This window comes from Camelina sativa, chromosome 20 (genome assembly GCF_030686135.1).
Source record: "Camelina sativa cultivar CO46 ecotype springtype chromosome 20, ASM3068613v1".
NCBI lineage: Eukaryota > Viridiplantae > Streptophyta > Magnoliopsida > Brassicales > Brassicaceae > Camelina > Camelina sativa.
Window position 1 is genome coordinate 9,452,173 of NC_141899.1, and position 21,603 is coordinate 9,473,775.

Genomic DNA, 21,603 nt, shown 5'->3' on the forward strand with positions numbered 1-21,603 from the left:
TGCTAAAAAATACTATTATTTTGGTTGAAAAGATATAACATTTATTTTCTGTATTTTGGACATATTTGTTTGACTATATTTATGCTAAAAAAATACTATTATTTTGGTCAAAAAGATATAACATTTATTTCTGCATTTTGAACATATCTGTTGACTATATTTATGCTAAATATACTATTATTTTGGTGAAAAACATATTAACATTTATTTTTGTATTTTGAACATATACTATTCGAAAAGATTAGAGACAGTTAAGCTGGAAGTGTTGACCATAACAGCCCGTGGCTGCAGCTCAGAAGACACACGATCGCCACGCCACCTATTTGACAAAAATAGCACATATTTAAGTTTTTCTTCCAAACCTAGCATATTTTCTTTTACTTTCCAAAATTAGCACACAAACTCTAATTTAATTCTTAAAATCACTAAAAATAATAATTGTTTAATAAAAATTCCATCTTTATCTCTAGAGAAAGACTTCTGAAATCTCATTTTCACCGACGAACAGAGAACGATGAAGCGTGATGATGAAATGATCTCATAAGCCAATCGAGTCCTTACTCCCCCAATACCTTGAACCATCCCACACGTCTCGTCAATCGGTTCTCATCGCCGATCTGTTGTTGTCGCCGTGTTCTCGCTGTCGGGTTCGAAGTTCACCTAGTTGTGTTCTCGCCGTCGTGTTTGTCTGGACGTATTCCTGCTGTCGTGTTTGTCTGGACGTATTCTCGTCGCCGATCTCGTCGCTTTGCCTTATTGTGAATTGGATTAGATACGATGAAGTCTTTGAAAGGAGAATGAACAAACACGGTGATAGGAGACCTGGAGATTGGGTAATTTCGTTTTTGCTAAAGTCAAAAGGCTTCCATGCTTGGCCTGCTAAGGTATGTGTCTTCATCACCATCTCTTTTGGAGATACAATTACATGTTCTAGTATAGTTCTGATGAAGCACATGACCGAGATGTTATCAATTTCGGGTTTTGGAGGTTTTTGTGACAGAACAACCTTGAACAACAACACAGTCAATGCCACAATTGATTGGATAGGAAACTGTAATATCAACAATGAAACGCTTCTATATGTGCCTTGTGGTGTGTATTTGACTCAGAGCTTCAATCATTGATATTGGTAACTCCTGCTCAAGATTCAAAACATTATACATTGATTACATTTGGGGTTTACGTTTGGATGTGATATTTTACAACTGTTTTATGAAAATAATTGTTTTGATTATTGTAGAGTTTGGTGATCTCGTTCTTGCTAAAGTCAAAGGCGTGCTAATGTATCTATCTCTCTCTCTCTCGGTTTAATTCATGATCATGTTTTATTTTTTTCTAGGGTGGTCTTGCACATACTGTTGTTTATTAGTATATTCTGCTCTGTTTCGTTTTCACGTATGCTTTTAGCTATATAGTTCTTATTTTCATCTTATGAAAATTCAGGAAGGGGTTCTTGAACTTCAAAATGAACTTCATAAAAAGTTTGGAATTCAGGATGAACATAAGGATTGATAATCAGAGAACAATAAATATTTTTTTTTGGCTTCATGGTTTTTTTCGTTTGTTGTATGTTGGTCTTTAGTTTGCTACTAGTTTTAGGACTGAGTAAACATCTTCATGATTGGGATGGATTTCACCATAAAACTTGTTTTAAAACATATTTGTGAAGGTTTTGTATTGAAGATTGGGATATTTTCCTAGGTAGCTATGCTTTCACTGGTAAACATATAAGAAGGTCTGAATCAAACATTCAGGAAGGATTCTCAGATATTTAGGAATGATTTCTTGTTTTAGGAATGATTTCTCGAATTTCAGGAAAGCTTTCATGAAGGAAACACAAGTTATACACATGTCCTCACAAAAAGTCGGAACCTTACTAGAGCGTGTAACTAGTAAGTCAAGATTTTCATTCCAATATAACATAAAAATGTATATGAAACACATCCTTGGGGAAAACATAAAAATAGATTTGATAGAACTAATTTGGGAGGCCTTACTTCGAATTGATCCATATGAATGGTTTAATGTTCTTGAAATGATTTGATATGAGTGTTGTGAGAAATATTCTTATTATTTACCTTCAGTTTGTGTGAGATGTCAGTTTAATAGTAAGTTAGGAAGAACTCCTTGAAAGTTTGGAATGCCTTCCTAAAGTTAGAACATTGGTGGATTTGTGATACATTACTCCTTACTAATGGAGCAACTAGGACAAAACATAAATAAAGAGATTTAAAATCACATTTCCTTAAGTTAAAGAAAGATTTCATAACATTTAGGAAGAAGACCTTGAAGTTCATGAATGTCTTCCTAAATGTCTGAAAGTAGATCCAATTCTAAGTTAAGCGAACTAAGACCCATATCCAATTCGTGTTCCATCTCTACAGCTCAATTCATCGTCGCGTTCAGCTTTTTCTCTGTACTAAGCTTTCGTCCATCATTTTCCAAATTGAGCCGTCAAAGTTTCAATCTTCTCATACACATCTCCCAACGAAGCTGCTTCTAACTCCTCTTGTGAAACATATGCAATCGGTGACAATGAATCTTATACCATCTTGAATCCAGCGAGAGAAATGTTGAAAAGAGTAATAGTAGTAATAACAAACCATATCTCTACAATCGATACACATAGTAGTAATAACAAACCATCTTCTCTACAAACGCTAATCCAACTATGTCCCCCAACGATTTTACTTTGAGACATCAAGATCTTTGGTTCCAATATTACAACTCATAAGAGAGAGATTCCAGACATTTAGCCATTTGATATAGGTGATGGATGTACAAAAAGAGTAGGATAATAAAACTCACACATTGGTATCATCAAACAGGGAATGATCCCAGAACCCTTTAACCAACCTGAAAAAATATTCTGCAGAACTGCAGGATGATGAAATAGGATAGAGCATACTACCATGCGTGATCTGAGCATGGTTCAAACAATTAAATCAACAAACAAAATTATTCAGGAAAGATTGAATTATATTTAGGAAGAATCTTTTAAAATTCATGATGGCTTTCATAAAAAAAAATTATTCAGGAATGCTTAAATGATGTTTAGGAATGATCCTTTTAAATTCAGGAAAGTTTTCCTAAAACATCATGAGCATCTCTGCTGCATCTTGAACGTGCAGATAGTCAGATACAACTCTATGACATGGCTTCAGCTGTGCATTGCCCAACCCACAAAATCAACAAAATCAATCTAAACACACATTAACATGAAAACATATTCAAACAATTATTTACCAAAGCTTTTTACTTGTTCCCGTAAGAGGAATCAAATCATCCACATTGAATTTAACTCTCATCTCAGCAAACTACATCAACGGCGGCATGTCTAATGCTCCTCACTGTTACAAAGCACACCATCACTGTCCATATCAAACAGAACCGCCGATACTTTCCCCCAATCATCCGCCGTAATTGTACTCAGAGGATTCTCCGCCGCCGTGTTCACTATTGTAGATGACAGAAGTGTCGTTTAAATTAAAAACTCTGATCTTCGAGAATCTAGTAAATGAAGATGCTATTGATGTGGATTATTATTGGATTGGTTTCAGTTGATCGATTTGTCACTTAATTGAAAAGATATGAAGATCTCAGTTCAGAATCTTCGAGCTTTGAGAACTAAAATCGTGAAGTTGATTTTAGAGAAAAAAAATTGTTAAATAATAATCTTAATATACAAATGCTAGTTTTGGGAAATTTGATCATGTGTGCTAGATTTGGAAGAAAAACTTAAAAGTATGCTATTCTAGAGTATTTCTTTTTTTTCAGTCTCTGCACGTACAAAATCCCACAAAACATATGTAAAATTATATATAACATTCCAACCAATATTTTGAATGTTTTAAATATATATGTACGGACATCCAAAATCAAATCTACATATGTTAAGTTGCTTTTAAAATCGATCAATGTTTATTTGCAAACAACAAACACAAGTTTTAACCCAAAAAAAAAACACAAGTTGCTGAATATACCTGAGGTTAAAACCACATGGTTGGAGAGCGAAACTGCTAATATGACAATATGAAAAAAGATCACAAGAGCTTTTGTGATACCCATGATTATATTTTTTTGCTGTATAAAGCTAACTAAAAAAAAAATATGTTATATAATTTGGAACTTCAAGAAAGACCCCACTTATATATAACTCTTGCAGTCTTGGTAAAACTCATTTTACCAAATATATTTAATTTTACTATTAAATGTTTTCCCCATTTACGCCGAAAAAATCTTATGTTGGTCAAGAAAATGTATTACTCTCTCTGTCTCATAAAGATTGATGTTTTGGGATATTTTTTTGTTCCACAAAGATTGATGTTTTGTAAACTTCAAGAAATAATCATTGAAAATATTTAAAATTTTGAATTGTTATTGGTTCAAAATTAAATAATATCTCTTTAGTCAAAGAAAAAAATATATTTAAACTCAGTAATTATTGTTTTCTTAAAATGTGTAAAAACTTATTAACTTCAATCTTTGTGGGACGGAGAGAGTAACATTTATTTTCTGTATTTGACCATATCGTTTGATTAGATTTATGCAATACTATTTTGGTAATTTATTTATGTATCTTGAACATATACTACTCGAAAAAGATATGCATGAAAGTGTTGACCATAACAGCCATGCATGGCTGCTCAAAAGACACGATCTCCACCCATCACTTACTTGGGCACAGCTGGTCCTTCGTCGGTCTGCAAGCAAGACTGCAGCCATTGGTGTCTTCCTGGAGTTCCTGATTCTTGGAATGAGCTTCTTTAGGCATTTTTTCTTAAGCACGAAGGCTATTCAAGATCAAACAATGGTGACGCAAACACCTTTACGTAACAACTTTGGTAAAATAGCTGTTGCAAGATTTTAACGGCTGAGATTTTGATTGGGTGTTAGGCTAGTAGGGTGGAGAATATGTAATTACTGACTAGGTTAAGAAACTTTGTAAAAGTTTCAAAGATTTGACCTCAGCAGATATACAGTATTAGATATTTATCGTCACAAAAAAAAAAAAAAAAAAAAAAGATATTTATCGTCACAACTGTTACATTTTTTTAGTTGTTTGTTGTTATATAAAGATGACTAGAATATGATCCGTGCTACAGCACGAGTTGAAATTCCTTAATTTTGTTTATTTCGTAATTTTTATTTAATTGAAAGAGATCAACAAACCCTAAACAACATTATATATTTTTGTTTGTTAATTTTATTTAATTTGTTTAGTGTTTAAAATTATATATTATATTTTGATTGTTAATTCTATGATTTAACCTATAGTATAGCGCATATTAATTTTATGACCAAATATATAACATATGTTTGCCAAAATCATCGTGACCGAGAAAGCCTATCAAACAATATTATTCCAAACTTAAATTTAATCCGAGAAATTATATTTTTAAAATTTTAATCCGTGCTCTAGCAAGAAATCATATTTATTGAAAATTTTTTCATATTATAGTGACATATTATTGACTTATGCTATAACAAATCAAATTAGAGTGTTTATAATTTTAACTTTTTAATCTATCAAATATTTTTGATATTCTTAAAAATATCAGATTAAACTATTTTTCAAGATTCCAAATTAAATTATTTAAAAAGTTTATTATAGTATATAAAACTATACAATTTAACAAAAGAAATATATGAAATGAATTTAAATATTCAAATTTTGACCTGTTACTCAGTCAAAAATTTCTGATAAAGTTAGGTGAGATTTTTTTTTAAATATAATCGGAAAAATCACTTGTAATATAAGGAAGAGTGATTAATTTCTATTAATTTCTGAGATTTTTTGTGTCTATATATGGTTAGTTAAATATTTTTTGAGATTTTATTTTATTTTTTGGAATATCCTTTTTAAGAGGATCATAATCCTAAATCTATATAACATATCAAATAATTAATCCATATAACTTTTTAAATTAATTAATCTTAGTTATAAATTTATAACCTATATTAATATTATATGGTCTACCAATTTGAAGTCGTGTACTTCCGTTTTATTAAAATGAGGATTTCATTTGAATATTATGTTGTTTGAATATATACGTACTGACTTATTTAGTAACATATAATATTTGTATGATTTCAAAAACATTAATTATAAATTACTTCTATGAACAATATCTTGATAGTTTTGATATAGATAAAAAAAATATATCAAATACTATACATCATCAAAAGAAAAAATTATGCACACTCATTATTTATACATATCGTCATATCGAAATGGCTTACGCTTCTCGACCCTCTGGCGTCTGTCTCAATGGCGGACCCAGTAAAGAGGAAGGCAGGTCACTTGACCGGGTAAAATCTTCAAATAACCTTTAGTGCATGTAAAATAATGAAAGTTTCAACAGCACAGTTGGTAATAGTCTAGAACATTGACCTGCTTAAACCTGAGTTCGAGTCTCCAATTTTACAAAATTATTGATTTTTACCTTCCATTTCAACTTTAATGCATATCATTTTTTTATATATCTACTACTTTCTTTAATAAATCACAGCTTTTTGGTACCTTTTTTTTAATTACTTATGAAAATGATTTTTTTAGTGTTCATGAAATATATTAACAGAATGAATATTATTTAAAAAAACTTTTGATCTCCCTAAATTTTTTATCTGGGTCTGCCACTGGTCTGTCTCCATAAACAGTATAGCTGCTCCAATTTTTCAAATACAAAACAAATAAAAAGGAATAATAATAATATTAACAGTTAAAACAGAACCAAAAAATAAAAGAAAACAATCCAACTCACCAGAAGGATTGCTTGCTCAAAATAAGAAAATATAGAACTGGAACAACACTTTAGAAACAAATAATTCAGAGGTAGCTAGGATGAAATAGAATACAAAGTTTGTAAATTAAAACTCATTTATTGGCTTGATCAGCATTTCACAATACATAGAAGATCTTTCGCTTTCTAAAACTCTTTTTTACATTAATGGAAGCGAAAAATTTCTTAATTTTATGAAACTCAAACAATGGATCTGAATGAAAATGATGTCACTTGTGAGTAATGCAGATGTCTTAGCTTAGGCTTTAAGAAGAAAAAAAAACTCATAAAAGTCTCCATACAATAAGTCTCATAACCACATGGATAAGCTCACACTAACCCGTCAATTTGGGATCCAATTTGGGATTTTTCTTGAGGGATATTGGTAAGGAATTGGAATGTAATAATGTCAATTCATAATGGATTCATATCGATACAGAAGAAAAGGTTCTCTATCGATTCAACAAGTGTTGTACTTAATGGATTTCACATAGTGATTTTTTTTTATCAAAAAAAAAATCTGATTGAATTTATTTGTACCCCTTTGCTCAATGAGAAAATGAGTCAGATTCTATAGGATCACACATATGGGATTTAAGAATGATGGAAGGGAATAAAATCAAAAAGAAATCAAATAAAGAAAAAGAGAGAAAATAAAGAAATAATAAATAAATAAAAATGAAGTAGAATCCCAGATTCCAAGTGAACAAATTCAAACTTGAAAAATGCACTACGTTTTTTTTAATAATATTTGATTAAGAGCACACATTAACATAATTTTTATTTTATTTCATTTAATTTAGTATAATCAAATCGATAATAATTTGTCTCATAAGTCCAACGCTAGGAAAGTAAAAAGTACAACGTTTGAAAATAGTTTAGCATTAGGGAGAAAATGAGTTTTTTTAGTTAGTAGTGTAGTGGTCATTGCAACAACATCTAATAGGATCTGTGGGAGTTCGGCTTACACAATCTCCTTTATAAAATCCTTTTTCAGTACAGTCCACAAAGCATTCACGCGATCCATATTCTCCTTGCACACACAAATGGTAGCAATGATCATATGTGAATTTTTCAATCTCTGCACCTACAAAATCCCACGAAATATATGTAAATTTATGTATAACACTCCAGACAATATCTTGAATGTTTTAAATATATATGTACGGATATCCAAGAACAATATCTATATATGTTTAGTTGCTTTTAAAATCGAACAATGTTTATTTGCAAATAACAAACACAAATTGCTGAATATATCTATACCTGAGGTAAAAACCACATGGTTGGAGAGCCAAACTGCTAATATGACAATGTGAAGAAAGATCACAAGAGCTTTTGTGATACCCATGATAATACTATTTGCTGTCTAAAGTTAACTAAAAAAATATGTTATACTTTGGAACTTCAAGAAATACCCCACTTATATATAACTCTTGCAGTCTTGGTAAAACTCATTTTACCAAATATATTTAATTTTACTATTAAATGTTTTTTCTATTTACGCCGAAAAAAATCTTATGTTGGTCAAGAAAATGTATTAACATTTATTTTCTGTATATTTGAACATATTGTTTGATTAGATTTATGCTAAAAAATACTATTATTTTGGTCGAAAAGATATAACATTTATTTTCTGTATTTTGGACATATTTGTTTGACTATATTTATGCTAAAAAAATACTATTATTTTGGTCAAAAAGATATAACATTTATTTCTGCATTTTGAACATATCGATTGACTATATTTATGCTAAATATACTATTATTTTGGTGAAAAACATATTAACATCTATTTTTGTATTTTGAACATATACTATTCGAAAAGATTAGAGACAGTTAAGCTGGAAGTGTTGACCATAACAGCCCGTGGCTGCAGCTCAGAAGACACATGATCGCCCCGCCACCCATCACTTACTTGGGCACAGCTAGTCCTGCGTCGGTCGCAAGAAAAACTGCAGCCATTGGTGTCTTCCTGGAGTTCCTGATTCTTGGAATATGGGATTCTTTAGGTATTGGGAGATGGTGAACCGGAGATCGACCGAGATCGACGGTTGAGATGATAAACCCAAAAATGGATATCATAAAAATATTATTTTAGAAGATGTTTGATAAATGTTAATATTGGTTTAGGAAGTTTAGTATTATCAAGAATGTATAAATAATATCTAGTTTACATTTATTCTGATCTTAGTTTAGGAAATTCATCTCTATATAAGAAGATGTATCTTGTACAATTATAATCATGAGAGTCTAATATAATTCTTCCTAAACACAATTGTGTTCTTGCTCTCATCAAATCTATCATTAGGCATTTTTCTTAAGCACGTACGTCCGAAAGCTATTCAAGATGAAACAATATATACTTGGTAAATAGCTGTTGCAAGATTTTTGACGGCTGAGATTTTGATTGGGTGATTAGGCTAATTGGGTGGAGAATATGTAATTACTGACTAGGTTAAGCAACTTTGTAAAAATTACAAAGATTTGAGTGACCTCATAGGTTATATATATACAGTATTAAATATTTATAGTCACAGGTGTTACTTTTATTTTTTTGTTGTAATAGAAGTCGCATAGTTTGTGATATCATTTGAATATTGTGTTATTTGAATGTACCTACTGACTTATTTAGAAACATATTTTGTATGATTTCAAAAACGTTAACTGTAAATTACTTATATGAACAATATCTTGATAGTTTTATATAGATTAAAAAATATATCAAATACTATACATCATCTAAAGAAAAATTTATGCACCACTCATTATTAATTTATACATGACTCATCTCGATCCGTTCGATGTACTGAAATGGCCGACGCTTCTCGATCCTCTGTCGCCATATATAGTATAGCTGCTCCAATTTTTCAGATACAAACAAATAAAAAGGAATTATGAGCTATTAACAGTTAAAATTTAAAACAGAGCCCAAAAAAAAAAAAAAAACAATCCAACTCACCAGAAGGAAGGAAGTGGGATTACGGAAAAGTTTGAAAATATTATATATCTGAGAGCTCAAAATAAGTATATAAAACTGGAACAACATTTTAGAAACAAATAATTCAGAGGTACTGTAGCTAGGATTAAATAGAATACAAAGTTTGTAAATTAAAACTGATTTATTGGCTTGTGACATGAAAAAAACTACTTACTTTTATGAAACTCAAACGATAGATCAGAAAGAAAATGATGACACTTGTAACATGTAGTGCAGAGGTCTTACCTTAGGGCATTTCCAACCCCACTCTATTCTAGAGTCAAAACTCTATTATAGAGCAATTCTATTCTCACCTCTAATTTTTTACACTAACTCTTGCTTTATTATATAGTTACTCTATTTAAAAAAAAAAAATAGAGATATACATTAGAAATGGTCTTATGGCATCTCCAACACCACTCTATTTTAGAGTCAAATCTCTATTATAGAGCAACATTTGCTTCAACCCTATTTTATATTTTACTCTAAAATAGAGAAAATGATAGGATTGCTCTATATATAGAACAACTCTATTCTCATTTCTATTTTTTTACACTAATTCTATTTTAGAGTTGAAAATAGAGTAATACATTAAAGGGAAATAATTAATGCTATATTTTTGAGTTACTCTATTTTAGAGGAAAAAATAGAGATATACATTGAAGATGGTTTTAGGCTTAAAAAAGAGAATTGATAAGAAAAATTCATAAAAATCCTGATAAAAATAATAATAATTAAATGCACTATATATATGAATATTTGATTAAAAACACACTTACACACATTGACATCATTACTATTATTTAATTTATTTTAATCAACTGATAATAATTTGCCCCACAAGTCTAATGCTAGGAAAATAAAAAAGTAAAACGTTTGAGAATAGCTTAGCATTAGGGAGAAATGAGTTTTTTTAGTTAGTAGTGGCAACAACATCTAATAGGATCTTTGGGAGTTCGGCTTACACAATCTGCTTTATGAAATCCTTTTTGAACACAGTCCACAAAGCATTCATGCAATTCATATTCTCCTTCCACACACAAATGGAAGCAATGATCATATGAGAATTTTTCAATCTTTGCACCTACAAAATCCCACGAAATACATTAAAGTATACGTAAAATTATATATAACACTCCAGACAATATTATAAATGTATTTAAAATATATGTACGGACATCCAAGAACAATATCTATATATGTTACGTTACAGACATCCACGAACAATATCTAGATATATATATATATATATATATATATATATATATATAAGTTGCTTTAAAAAGCGATCAATGTTGACTTGCAAATAACAAACACAAATTGCTGAATATACATGAGGTCAAAACCACATGGTTAGAGAGCGAAACTGCTAATATGACAATGTGAAAAAAAATCACAAGAGTTTTTGTGATACCCATGATAATATTTTTATTGTATAAAGTTAACAAAAAAAATATGTTATACTTTTGGATCTTGAAGAAAGACTCCACTTATATATAACTCTTGCAATCTCGGGAAATCTGATTTAAATTTTTTTTTTTAAATTTTACTATATATTAAATATTTTCCCATTTATGCCAAAAAAACTCTTGTTTTCGTCAAAAAAAAGTATTAACATTTATTTTCTCTAATTTGAACATATAGTTTGACGAAAAATATTTAGGTTCACCCCTAGGGGTGAACCTCTCACCCCCTCTTCTCTCAGCCAATCAAAATCTTTCATCTAATATTTCATTTAAAAAATAAATAAAAATTAAATTAAAAAACAACCCAAATTAAGGAAACAAATTCTGTATACTTTTAATTAAGGAAAGTTAAATATTTGGCTTGGTTTAGATTTTTAAAACTAGAATAAAATTATATGTTGGTTTGGGTTTATAAATGAAGTGGTTAGGGTTTAGATTTTACAATTAAAACGAAATTATATGTCGGTTTGGGTTACAAATGAGGTGGTTAGGGTTTAGATTTTACAATTAGAACGAAATTATATGTCGGTTTGGGTTCACAAATGAGATGGTTAGGGTTTAGATTTTACAAGTAGAACAAAATTATATGTCGGTTTGGGTTCACAAATGAGATGTTAGAGTTTAGATTTCACAATTAGAACGAAATTATATGTCGGTTTGGGTTCACAAATGAGATGGTTAGGGTTTAGATTTTACAAGTAGAACGAAATTATATGTTGGTTTGGGTTCACAAATGAGATGGTTAGGGTTTAGATTTCATATATATCGGTTTGGGTTTATTAAAAAACGGTTTAATTTTTTAATTTTATAATAATGTATACAGATTTTATTTCCTTATTTTATAAGGGGGTGAACCTCTCCATTCACCCCCTTATAAAATAAGGAAATAAAATCTGTATACATTATTATAAAATTAAAAAATTAAACTGCTTTTTAATAAACCCAAACCGATATATATGAAATCTAAACCCTAACCATCTCATTTGTGAATCCAAACCGACATATAATTTCGTTCTACTTGTAAAATCTAAACCCTAACCATCTCATTTGTGAACCCAAACCGACATATAATTTCGTTCTAATTGTGAAATCTAAACCCTAACATCTCATTTGTGAACCCAAACCGACATATAATTTTGTTCTACTTGTAAAATCTAAACCCTAACCATCTCATTTGTGAACCCAAACCGACATATAATTTCGTTCTAATTGTAAAATCTAAACCCTAACCACCTCATTTGTAAACCCAAACCAACATATAATTTCGTTTTAATTGTAAAATCTAAACCCTAACCACTTCATTTGTAAACCCAAACCGACATATAATTTTACTCTAGTTTTAAAAATCTAAACCAAGCTAAATATTTAACTTTCCTTAATTAAAAGTATACAGAATTTGTTTCCTTAATTTGGGTTGCTTTTTAATTTAATTTTTATTTATTTTTTAAATGAAATATTAGATGGAAGATTTTGATTGGCTGAGAGAAGAGGGGGTGAATAGAGAGGTTCACCCCTAGGGGTGAACCTAAGTATTTTTCTATCTATATATACATTTTTCAAGTACATTTAGCAAATAAATCATATAGTTGCTACCTATTTACAAGACTGCCATTGGTATTAATTATTAATTTGTTTTTCATTTAATTAATTAATATTAAGTTTCTATTTTTGAAAACAAGATTTCCCATCCTAAATAAATTTCCAAAAAATTTGGAACCACTCCCTTTAACATTAAGTATTAATTTTATAATTGATTTAATTAATATTAAGTTTCCAATTTTACAAAACAATATTTTCTCACACAAATTTCATAAACAATCGGTCTAACCAAGAAACGAATTGATTTTGGAGGAGGATCCGTGGCCAAGATTTTTGATCTCAACGCATTGATTTCCCCCTAAAATAAATGTTCAAAATCAAATATAAAATATATCATTCAAAAAACAAACGGTATGATTTTAAAAGGTAACAAACATATTTACCATTCAATTTGATATCTTATTCAAAGAATAATAATAAAATATAAAAGATATTGCTTGCTCACAGATTTATTTTTATTTTGTATTACATATTAAAATAATTTTTACTTCACGGGTTTCATATGATGAGTTTCTATGGATTAAAAATCTTTAAATATGTTGCCTGACCCGCCTAGCATGGCGGGTTTGGAATATAGAACCAACACTAAAGCTATTAGTTTATCTCATATACATTATAGATTTGTATTCATAGTTTTGAAAATTAACTTATAAATTATTTAGTATATGAACTACAAAATATTACACATACTATAACACATTCTTAATATTCCAAAAAAAAAATACACATAAAAATATACACTAGCATACTATATAGGCATATACCTCTGTTTAATTCTAGAGAACAAAACAAATCTAGAATTTTATATTCTATCTAATAACAAATTTAATGTAATTAGGTTATAAACTTTATAAAATGTAAGAAGAAGAAAAAAAAATCTAAACAAAATTCTAAATTAGATAAAAAGTTAATTAATTGAAAATTTGAAAACTAAATAAATTAAAAATTATTATTTAAAATACAATAATTTATTACTTAGTCCCGCGGTGTACCGCGGGTGAAATCCTAGTTTATGCTAAAAAAACTATTATTTTGGTCAAAACAATATTAACATTTATTTTTGTATTTTGAACATATACTACTTGTAACGCCCGCGAATAAAAAATGCTGTTCGGGGAGGATGTCGAGCGACACAAAATGATATCGGTCGACAACAACAATTTTGGTGTGACTATTCATGTTTTTAAATCGCCGATTTAGTTTGGTTTGGGTTAAGGAAACCCTAGGGCTCGAGTATATAAAGGATATCTCGATGTCTTTGTTTGGGGGTTGGCCGTCTTATCGTTCTAAGGAAGAGAGAAGCAAGGAGAGGTGTGCTTGGTCTCTTTGGGAAAAACATAGAAGGGATGCAGTTTGGGGATATAAGGAAATGGAAGGAGGTCTTTGTGTGAAGGAGAAGAGGAGATCCATCTTCTTCATGTGTTAGGAGAAGGATGGGAGATTGGATGGTGGATTGAGAGAGTCTCTCATGGCTGTTATCCAGGTAAGTTGTGTTATTTTAGTGTTAGATCGATTAGAGAATCGATTGTTGTGGCAGATTAGAGATTTGCAGCGAGAAAGAGCTTGAAGGGAGGTTCGGTTCGTGATTTCTGGGTTGGTGTCGTTCGATACCATTGTGGTGTCGATCGACACCAACACCTGCAGATTAACAGCGCGCAATGGCTACTTCAGAGCAATGTTTGGAGGATGAAACAGAGTCCGATTTGGCTGAAATTTGGTGGAAGCTTTGTGGTGCTATATGCTTCACATCTAACGGTGTATATGTGGAATGAACGGTTAGTTTGTATTTTAATCGGAGGTTAATATGGACATGTTCTATGGTTGTGTTGTGGCAATGTTAGGGTGTCGAGCGATACCAGCATGTTGATATGTGATTGGGTCATAAGAGAACGGCTGGAGTTAGGTTTAGATGAGGAGAGATCGATGGAAGTTATGTCGTGGGCGTCAGTGTCGACCGATACTAGGAGAATGTTGATCGATAGTCGACACCATGTGTGTTGGATCGCAAGTGGTGCATTGGGTGACGATCAATACCAGGTGGGGTTACCGATCGACATTGAAAGAGTTGATAGTGAATTGGAGTATTCATGGAGAAGTATTGTCCGTAGCTGGACAAAATCAAATATTCTAGCCCACCTCTCTTGTTATTCGGTCGCTAGAGATGGTTTGGTTGTTCGACTCAGTAACTAGATGAGGTGGTGTTTCGTGTATTTGTTGGAGTTGTTTTGTAAGGAGCGATTTCTACGCTGGTTGTCTTGTCAAAATTATGGAGTTCCGGTGAAATCGTTTTCCATGGATCTTGTGCAAGGATTGAGAATTTGGGTGTCGTCGTCTCACTACTAATCTACTCGAAAAGATCAGAGTCAGTTAAGCTGAAAATGTTAGAGTGTTGATCATATATAACAGGCTGCTGAAAGAAACAATACCCATTACTTATTGGGCATAGGTCTCGCGTTGGCCAGTTTTTTTGACAAATATATATATAGATATATATATTAATTTTTATAATATTTTTTGAGTTTTAAAAAAAGAATAAAAAATAAATGTATATAACCTTCTTTGGAAAGTAATTAAGATAATTCAATTGAAAATTTGCTTAAGTATATTAAAAACCAGTGTTCAAGAAAGCGCTAGGCGGTATGTGGGCGGTGACCTAGCGCCTAGCGCCTAGAATGACTAGTCGGGGTTTAGGCGTTTTAAGGCGGTTTAGGCGTTTACATTAAAAAATATTATATATATAAAATTATGTAAAAAATATGTTAGAATAAATAAATAATAATAATTTATAAACTATAATTAGTAAAAATACATTTATTTAATTTAGATTAATGACATATGACCATTTATAAATATGTATATGAATATAAAACTTAAAAATTTAATTATATTTAGTTAAAAATAAAAAATATATATTAAAATAATATTATGTAATTTTTATGCGGTCTAAGCGGTCATCTAGGTGTCTGCTGAGCGCCTAGCGCCTAGACGGCGCCTAGGCGGCCGCCTAGACCGCTTAGACCGTTTATTCTCCACCATATTTTATTTGAAATATAACAAAATTAATGTTTTGTGAAATTAAATTTACCTAATTATTGTTTTTTGTTCGTTTGTGTTAAACCATAGGAAAAATGGAGACTCATTAATGCTGTTTTTTTCTTTGTGCGTTCGTTCGTTTGAGTTTTAGGCAACAGTGGCATACCCAAATTTTTTTTTTATCGGATCAAAATATAGTTATTTTTAAAAAAAAAAATAGAAATAATGAACTCCTTTGTTCACTTCTCTTTAATTGAACCAATAAAAATGTGACATGTCGTAATACATTTAAAAACTTATTTATTTACCTCTTTATAAAATAAAAAAAAATTAAATCTGTATATATTATTATAAAATTAAAAACTCAAATCGCTCTTTTATAAACTTAAACCAATATATAATTTCATATTAATTGTAAAATCCAAATCATAACCATCTCATTTGTAAATCCAAACTGACATATAATTTCGTTTTAATTGTAAAAACTAAACCCTAACCATCTCATTTGTAAACCCAAACCGACATATAATTTTGTTTTAATTGTAAAATCTAAACCTTAACCACTTCATTTGTAAATCCAAACTGACATATAATTTTATTTTAATTATAAAATATAAACTCTAACCACTTCATTTGTAAATCCAAACCAACATATAATTTCGTTTTAATTGTAAAATCTGAACCCTAATCATCTTATTTGTAAACCTAAACTGGCATATAATTTCGTTCTAATTGTAAAATCTAAACCAAACCAATATTTTCCTTAATTTAAAGTATACATAATTTGTTTCCTTAATTTGTTTTGCTTTTTTAATTTATTTTTGATTTAACTTTTAAATGAAATAATGTATAGAAGGTTTTGATTGGTTGAAAAGGAAGAGGTGAAAAACAAGGTTCACCCTAACTTAGGGGGGTGTATTGAATCAATGATTTTGGAGGATTTTATGGGATTTATGAAATTTGGAATTTTAATAGATTTTAGGGAAGTTGATATGATTTATGCTAAAATTCTTTCAAATCCCACCTAAAACTATGAGATTTAGATTTCTGTATTTTTAACTAAAAAAATCCTCTCAAATCCTCCAGAATCCCTACAACTTATTAAAATCCAAATCCACAAACTGTTTTGAATAACAGTGGATTTTAAAGTAGATTTTTAAATCATCAGTTCAATAATAGTGGATTTCTGGAGTCTTTTTAAAATTCATGAATGAATAACATAAGATTGTAACTTTTACACAAATCACTTAAAATGTCAAGTTGCAAATGGTGATTAACAAACTGAACCAGCTGAATAGGTTGAATAATGATGGGCTGAATAAAAATGAGCTGAACCATCAAAATGAGCTGAAAGAATTGAATGAGCTGAAAAAACTGCAGAGAAATAAATTAGTATGCTAAATGGTGACCATTAAGTTGAATAGCTGAACACAAAAATATAATATTAATAATCTATTTATAATAGTATCAGAAATTATATATATAACTAAATTATATATTTAAATCTAAGAAATTAAAAAAATTAAAAAACTAATATATTATTAATTCATATTTGAAAATAAATATTTTATTACAAAATATTATATAAAATAAAATCTAATGTTGCTGACGAACACTACGTCGACTTGCAGACCATATTTGCTCAGCAATTTGATCTCGGACGATCTTCGTATAGTTTCCATCGTGGGTTTCTTCTTCCACTCCAATACCTTGATCATCATTCACATCATCATTAACATTTTGCTGCCCATATGAAACATCACTATCTTTATCAGCTTCTTCAAAGTCATCATCGTCTTTGTACTGCAATATTATACCTTGGAAACTCATTTAAAACTCTCCATTTTTTCTTCCAAACTCCAAATGTACGTTCAATGACTGAGCGAAGGGAGGCATGCCATCTGTTAAACATCTCCTTGCTATTCCTTGGCGGCTCACCATAGAAAAACTCTTGTAGATGATACCTTGTACCAACATTACTTTGCTTTCTATACGGAGCCAAATATCCACGTTTGTTGGCATAACCAGAATCTACAAGATAGTATCTGCCTTCCGCAGGGGTAGGAAACATAGGATCATCACGAATCGCTGTTGATAACACACGCGCATCATGAGCTGATCCCGCCATACCAACAAAGCAATATGTGAAAAGCATATCAAAGTCGCACATTGCCAAGACATTGAGACTCGTACTTCCTTTGCGGTTCACAAATCTAATGGTTTCTTGTCCTGGAGTCACCATAACAGGTACATGAGTCCCGTCTAAAGCTCCTATGAATCCACTAAAGTAAGGCCAATAGCGTTTATCTCTTTGTAGACGGTTTGATATAGCTTCAAGTTCTTGGGTAGTTCTTGGTCGTATGTAGTCCACAGTCATTCGTTCCATTGCTCCAAGAACTTCATGAAACTTCCGACATATTGTTTCTTTTGCATGACCAAACCTTAGACCAATGTCACCTTGAGAGTCATTCTGGCCACAAATCATAAGAAAGATTGCAACACTCTCATCAACAGCCATATTTTGAGTGTCTTGTAAGCTATACCTCCCTTGTAATATTTCACACAAACGCTGAAATGCCACTGTATTCATCCGTACCAGCTTTCGACATGAAATTTCACTAGCATAGATTTGCTTTCGAATCATGGCCCATCCACTGCCTCTATCTTGAGTTTCTGGTTCTTTGCAGAAGAATTTGCCATAATATTCCATCAACGGGGAAATGTCGGTCTCTAAGATTTCAGCTTCTTCAAGTAAAATCAGTTCTGCTATTTCTTCATCTGATAGATTTTCAATACCTCTCAAATGTAATTCTGCAATACGAAATACCTAGAAAAAACCAATGTTGAGATATTAATATATATACATATACGTATAAAATTGTTTGACATATATATATATATATATATATATAATTGTAGAAAACAAAATAATATTAATACCTTAGAATCCTCCGTAGCTTTAGAACTTGATGATGGACGACCAGCCTTTCGTTTATTTCTGATTTGGAAAAAAAAAAAAAAAAAAAAACACCATTCATTCCAAACACCATTATTGCTTCACTTGTTTTACTACTAATAATTAAATGTTTATTTGATGGATATTTAAAACTTGAACTTCTAAATGACAAAGATACAGCAAGATAATGAAACCAAACGAGAAACTAACACTAACTTAAAATAACGTTTGCTAACTAATCAAGTCACTGAAACTAAACAATAGGAGTCTAATACACATCAAAATACATAGGGAGCTAGAGATATTACCTTTCACTCATGACTTCGATTGTTTTTGAAAAGAAAAGTTAAACCAATATTTTTGTGAAGATAAAGCTTGGTGAGAGCATTGTGTTAGGGACTGATTTTACGTACATGAGTATCTTCTATTCGTAACAAATTATCTAATTGAATGGATTTAGTTTTTGAATTTCCTAGATTCTCTAAACAAAACAATATTGAACATTAATAATTCATGTAAAAGTTAATTTTCCAAAAGAAAAAAAAAATAAATAGAATTCGTCAAACATTTGTTTGTTACATTATTTCTTTAAATGATAATTATAAACTATAAACATAATAAAGATAATTAAATAATTAAACAGATTTATTAGATAAAAACCATGAAAAACAAAATTATTCGATTACATTCTTTTATTAGCAAGAGCATTAAAATAAAAATAAAAATAAAAATAAAAATATTAAATCCTAGAAGGCTAGAACATAGAACAACAACGAACGCATGCATGTTTCGTTTATTGAGTTCGGGGAGACAATCCAAGCAAAGTCGAAAAGCAAGTCCCTGAAGAACCATCAGACATTCCATATCCGGGGTATAAACTCGTCGAAGCATTAGCATTTATTCCCGCCATTTGTGAATGAGTGGCTGGAACATAGGGAGTTGTGAAGCTGCTTGTACCTCTTAAATTGATATTATCACACGGATAACCATATCTATCAACGCCAACAAGCTTTTCCAAGAAATGAATTTTGTTCTCTTCATTCCGTAATTTCATAAATCCATCACGAACGTCTTCGTCGTTCATCAACAACTTATTTGCTTCCCACCAAAACTTTCCCATTGGTTCAATGGCCAATATTTCTAATTCAGCCAAAGCATCTCCAAAAGTGGCTTTCGGATTATGTCGTGACCTTAAGACATCCAATAAACCTGTACGAAACGTTGAAACCCTGTTTTAACTTGAGTCTCAAAGCTGATTCTTCTTCGATTGGTACGTCTATTGGTGCTCTTCCGAACACCCAAGTTTGATCTATTTGTACGGGAAGGAGAACTCCGTGCTTGTTCATTAGTAGTGGGTAGCGGTGATGGATCAGCTTGTGGAAGGTCCTCATCAGATGTTAGCTCTAAAGGAAATTGACTCCCATTATCGTCGGAAGCTTCATTCACTTCTATGTCATCACCAGTAGGTCCTTCATTTAAATTTTGTTCGAGGTGTGCGCGTAGAGTGTGCGGCGAATAACGTTCATCCTGCTCCACATCATGTTGACTATAAATTTGATCGAGTATCTCTTTGCATGGAAGAGGCTTGCTTTGCAACACTCGTACGTACTTGCCATTTTTCCCAAATTCCTAACATATAATGATAGAATTAATTATAAAATATGTAAATATGTGGTGATCAAGACTGTATGTTCATATGTTTTAAATAAGTAAATATATGTAACTATCTAAGTATAAATAAATACTGCATGTTCATATGTTTTAAACTCAGCTGGACTCTCTCTTGCCACCAAAGCTCCGGCATATCTATCTTTCCGGTTATGGAATTAACCGCAATACCAGTGTGTTTACATAGTTCGCGGTTACATTGCCATAAAAGCCGCATATAGTCGAGTCGATTTTTCATTTCAGGCTTCCAAGTCAACTTAGCTCCCGTCAGTTCAAAAAACTTTTCCACAATTTTTGCTTTTCCCGAATTGTCAGGTACTCTTGTGACATAGCTTTTTGATTTTAAAGCCATGTTCACAAGTTAGAGAAATATTTCGGTATATCTAGGACTCCATACGTACTGCACAATTTAAAGTGTATAAGCTAAACAAATATGTGGTGAAATATATATATATATATATATATATATATATATATACATAATACATTTAAAATTGTATAAAACAAAAACCTTAGGATCCTCTGTAGCTTTAGCTTTTCCCTTTGATTGTCCCTTAGAACTTGATGATGGACAAGTGTTTCCATTTTTGCTTCGCTTGTTTCTGATTTACAAAACATACCATTCAAATATAAGCAAACAGAATTAAAATGTTTTATCGATGTAAAAAAGCTTGATCTTCTAAACCACAAAATAAACAATTTACACAAACTAAAAGAACAGTGGCTCAGACTTGGTGAAGATGGTGTCTTCCCCTTCCGACTGGCCAGCGTTCTCGGCGTACCTTGACGACATCAAGACTGATAGGGAGGAATTCTCTTCTTTCTCTTTATCTCTAATTTCTAGAAATGCTAATGTAAGGGCGGATTCTTTGGCACGCCAAGCGCGTACATCTCCGCACCAAGTTTTATTTGTAAACGATTTCCCAACCAATTGGCTCGTTTGAGCTGATCTTTTGTTGTCAAAAAAATAAAAAATAAATAAAAGAACAGTGATACAAGTTATTCAAACTAATAAACTTCAAAATACGTAGAGAAATATACCTTTCACTCGTGGCTACAATTGTTTATTATGAAAAAGGTGTTTAGCTCATAATTTTTTTTCCTGAAGATAAATCGTGA

The 21,603-nt window shown here is 30.9% G+C and overlaps 1 protein-coding gene, 1 long non-coding RNA gene and 1 pseudogene across 2 annotated transcripts; 1 reads left to right on the top strand and 2 right to left on the bottom strand.

Annotated features, from left to right (window-relative positions):
* The first annotated feature begins 471 nt into the window (after window positions 1-471).
* On the top strand, window positions 472-2,072 carry LOC104787038 (uncharacterized). Its single transcript, XR_767765.3, has 3 exons — window positions 472-884; window positions 988-1,129; window positions 1,241-2,072. It is a non-coding gene; the product is annotated as an uncharacterized LOC104787038 (long non-coding RNA).
* Window positions 2,073-7,550: 5,478 nt separating this feature from the next.
* On the bottom strand, window positions 7,551-8,171 carry LOC147918655 (putative defensin-like protein 48). The gene is made up of 2 exons (XM_087505731.1): window positions 8,049-8,171; window positions 7,551-7,869 (listed from the first exon to the last, which is right to left on the bottom strand). The coding sequence occupies exons 1-2, from the start codon at window positions 8,131-8,133 to the stop codon at window positions 7,688-7,690; spliced, it is 267 nt and encodes an 88-aa protein (XP_087361857.1). The 5' UTR covers window positions 8,134-8,171; the 3' UTR covers window positions 7,551-7,687.
* Window positions 8,172-10,679: 2,508 nt separating this feature from the next.
* LOC104772373 (putative defensin-like protein 48 pseudogene) lies at window positions 10,680-11,180 on the bottom strand (annotated as a pseudogene).
* Between the last annotated feature and the right edge of the window lie 10,423 nt (window positions 11,181-21,603).

Bases quoted from the DNA above. Each gene is read 5' to 3' on its own strand.
- LOC147918655 (XM_087505731.1), bottom strand. From the start codon at position 8,133: ATGGGTATCACAAAAGCTCTTGTGATCTTTCTTCACATTGTCATATTA. The intron at 7,870-8,048 runs GTATAGATATAT...GGGATTTTGTAG, and splicing joins CCATGTGGTTTTTACCTCAG to GTGCAGAGATTGAAAAATTC.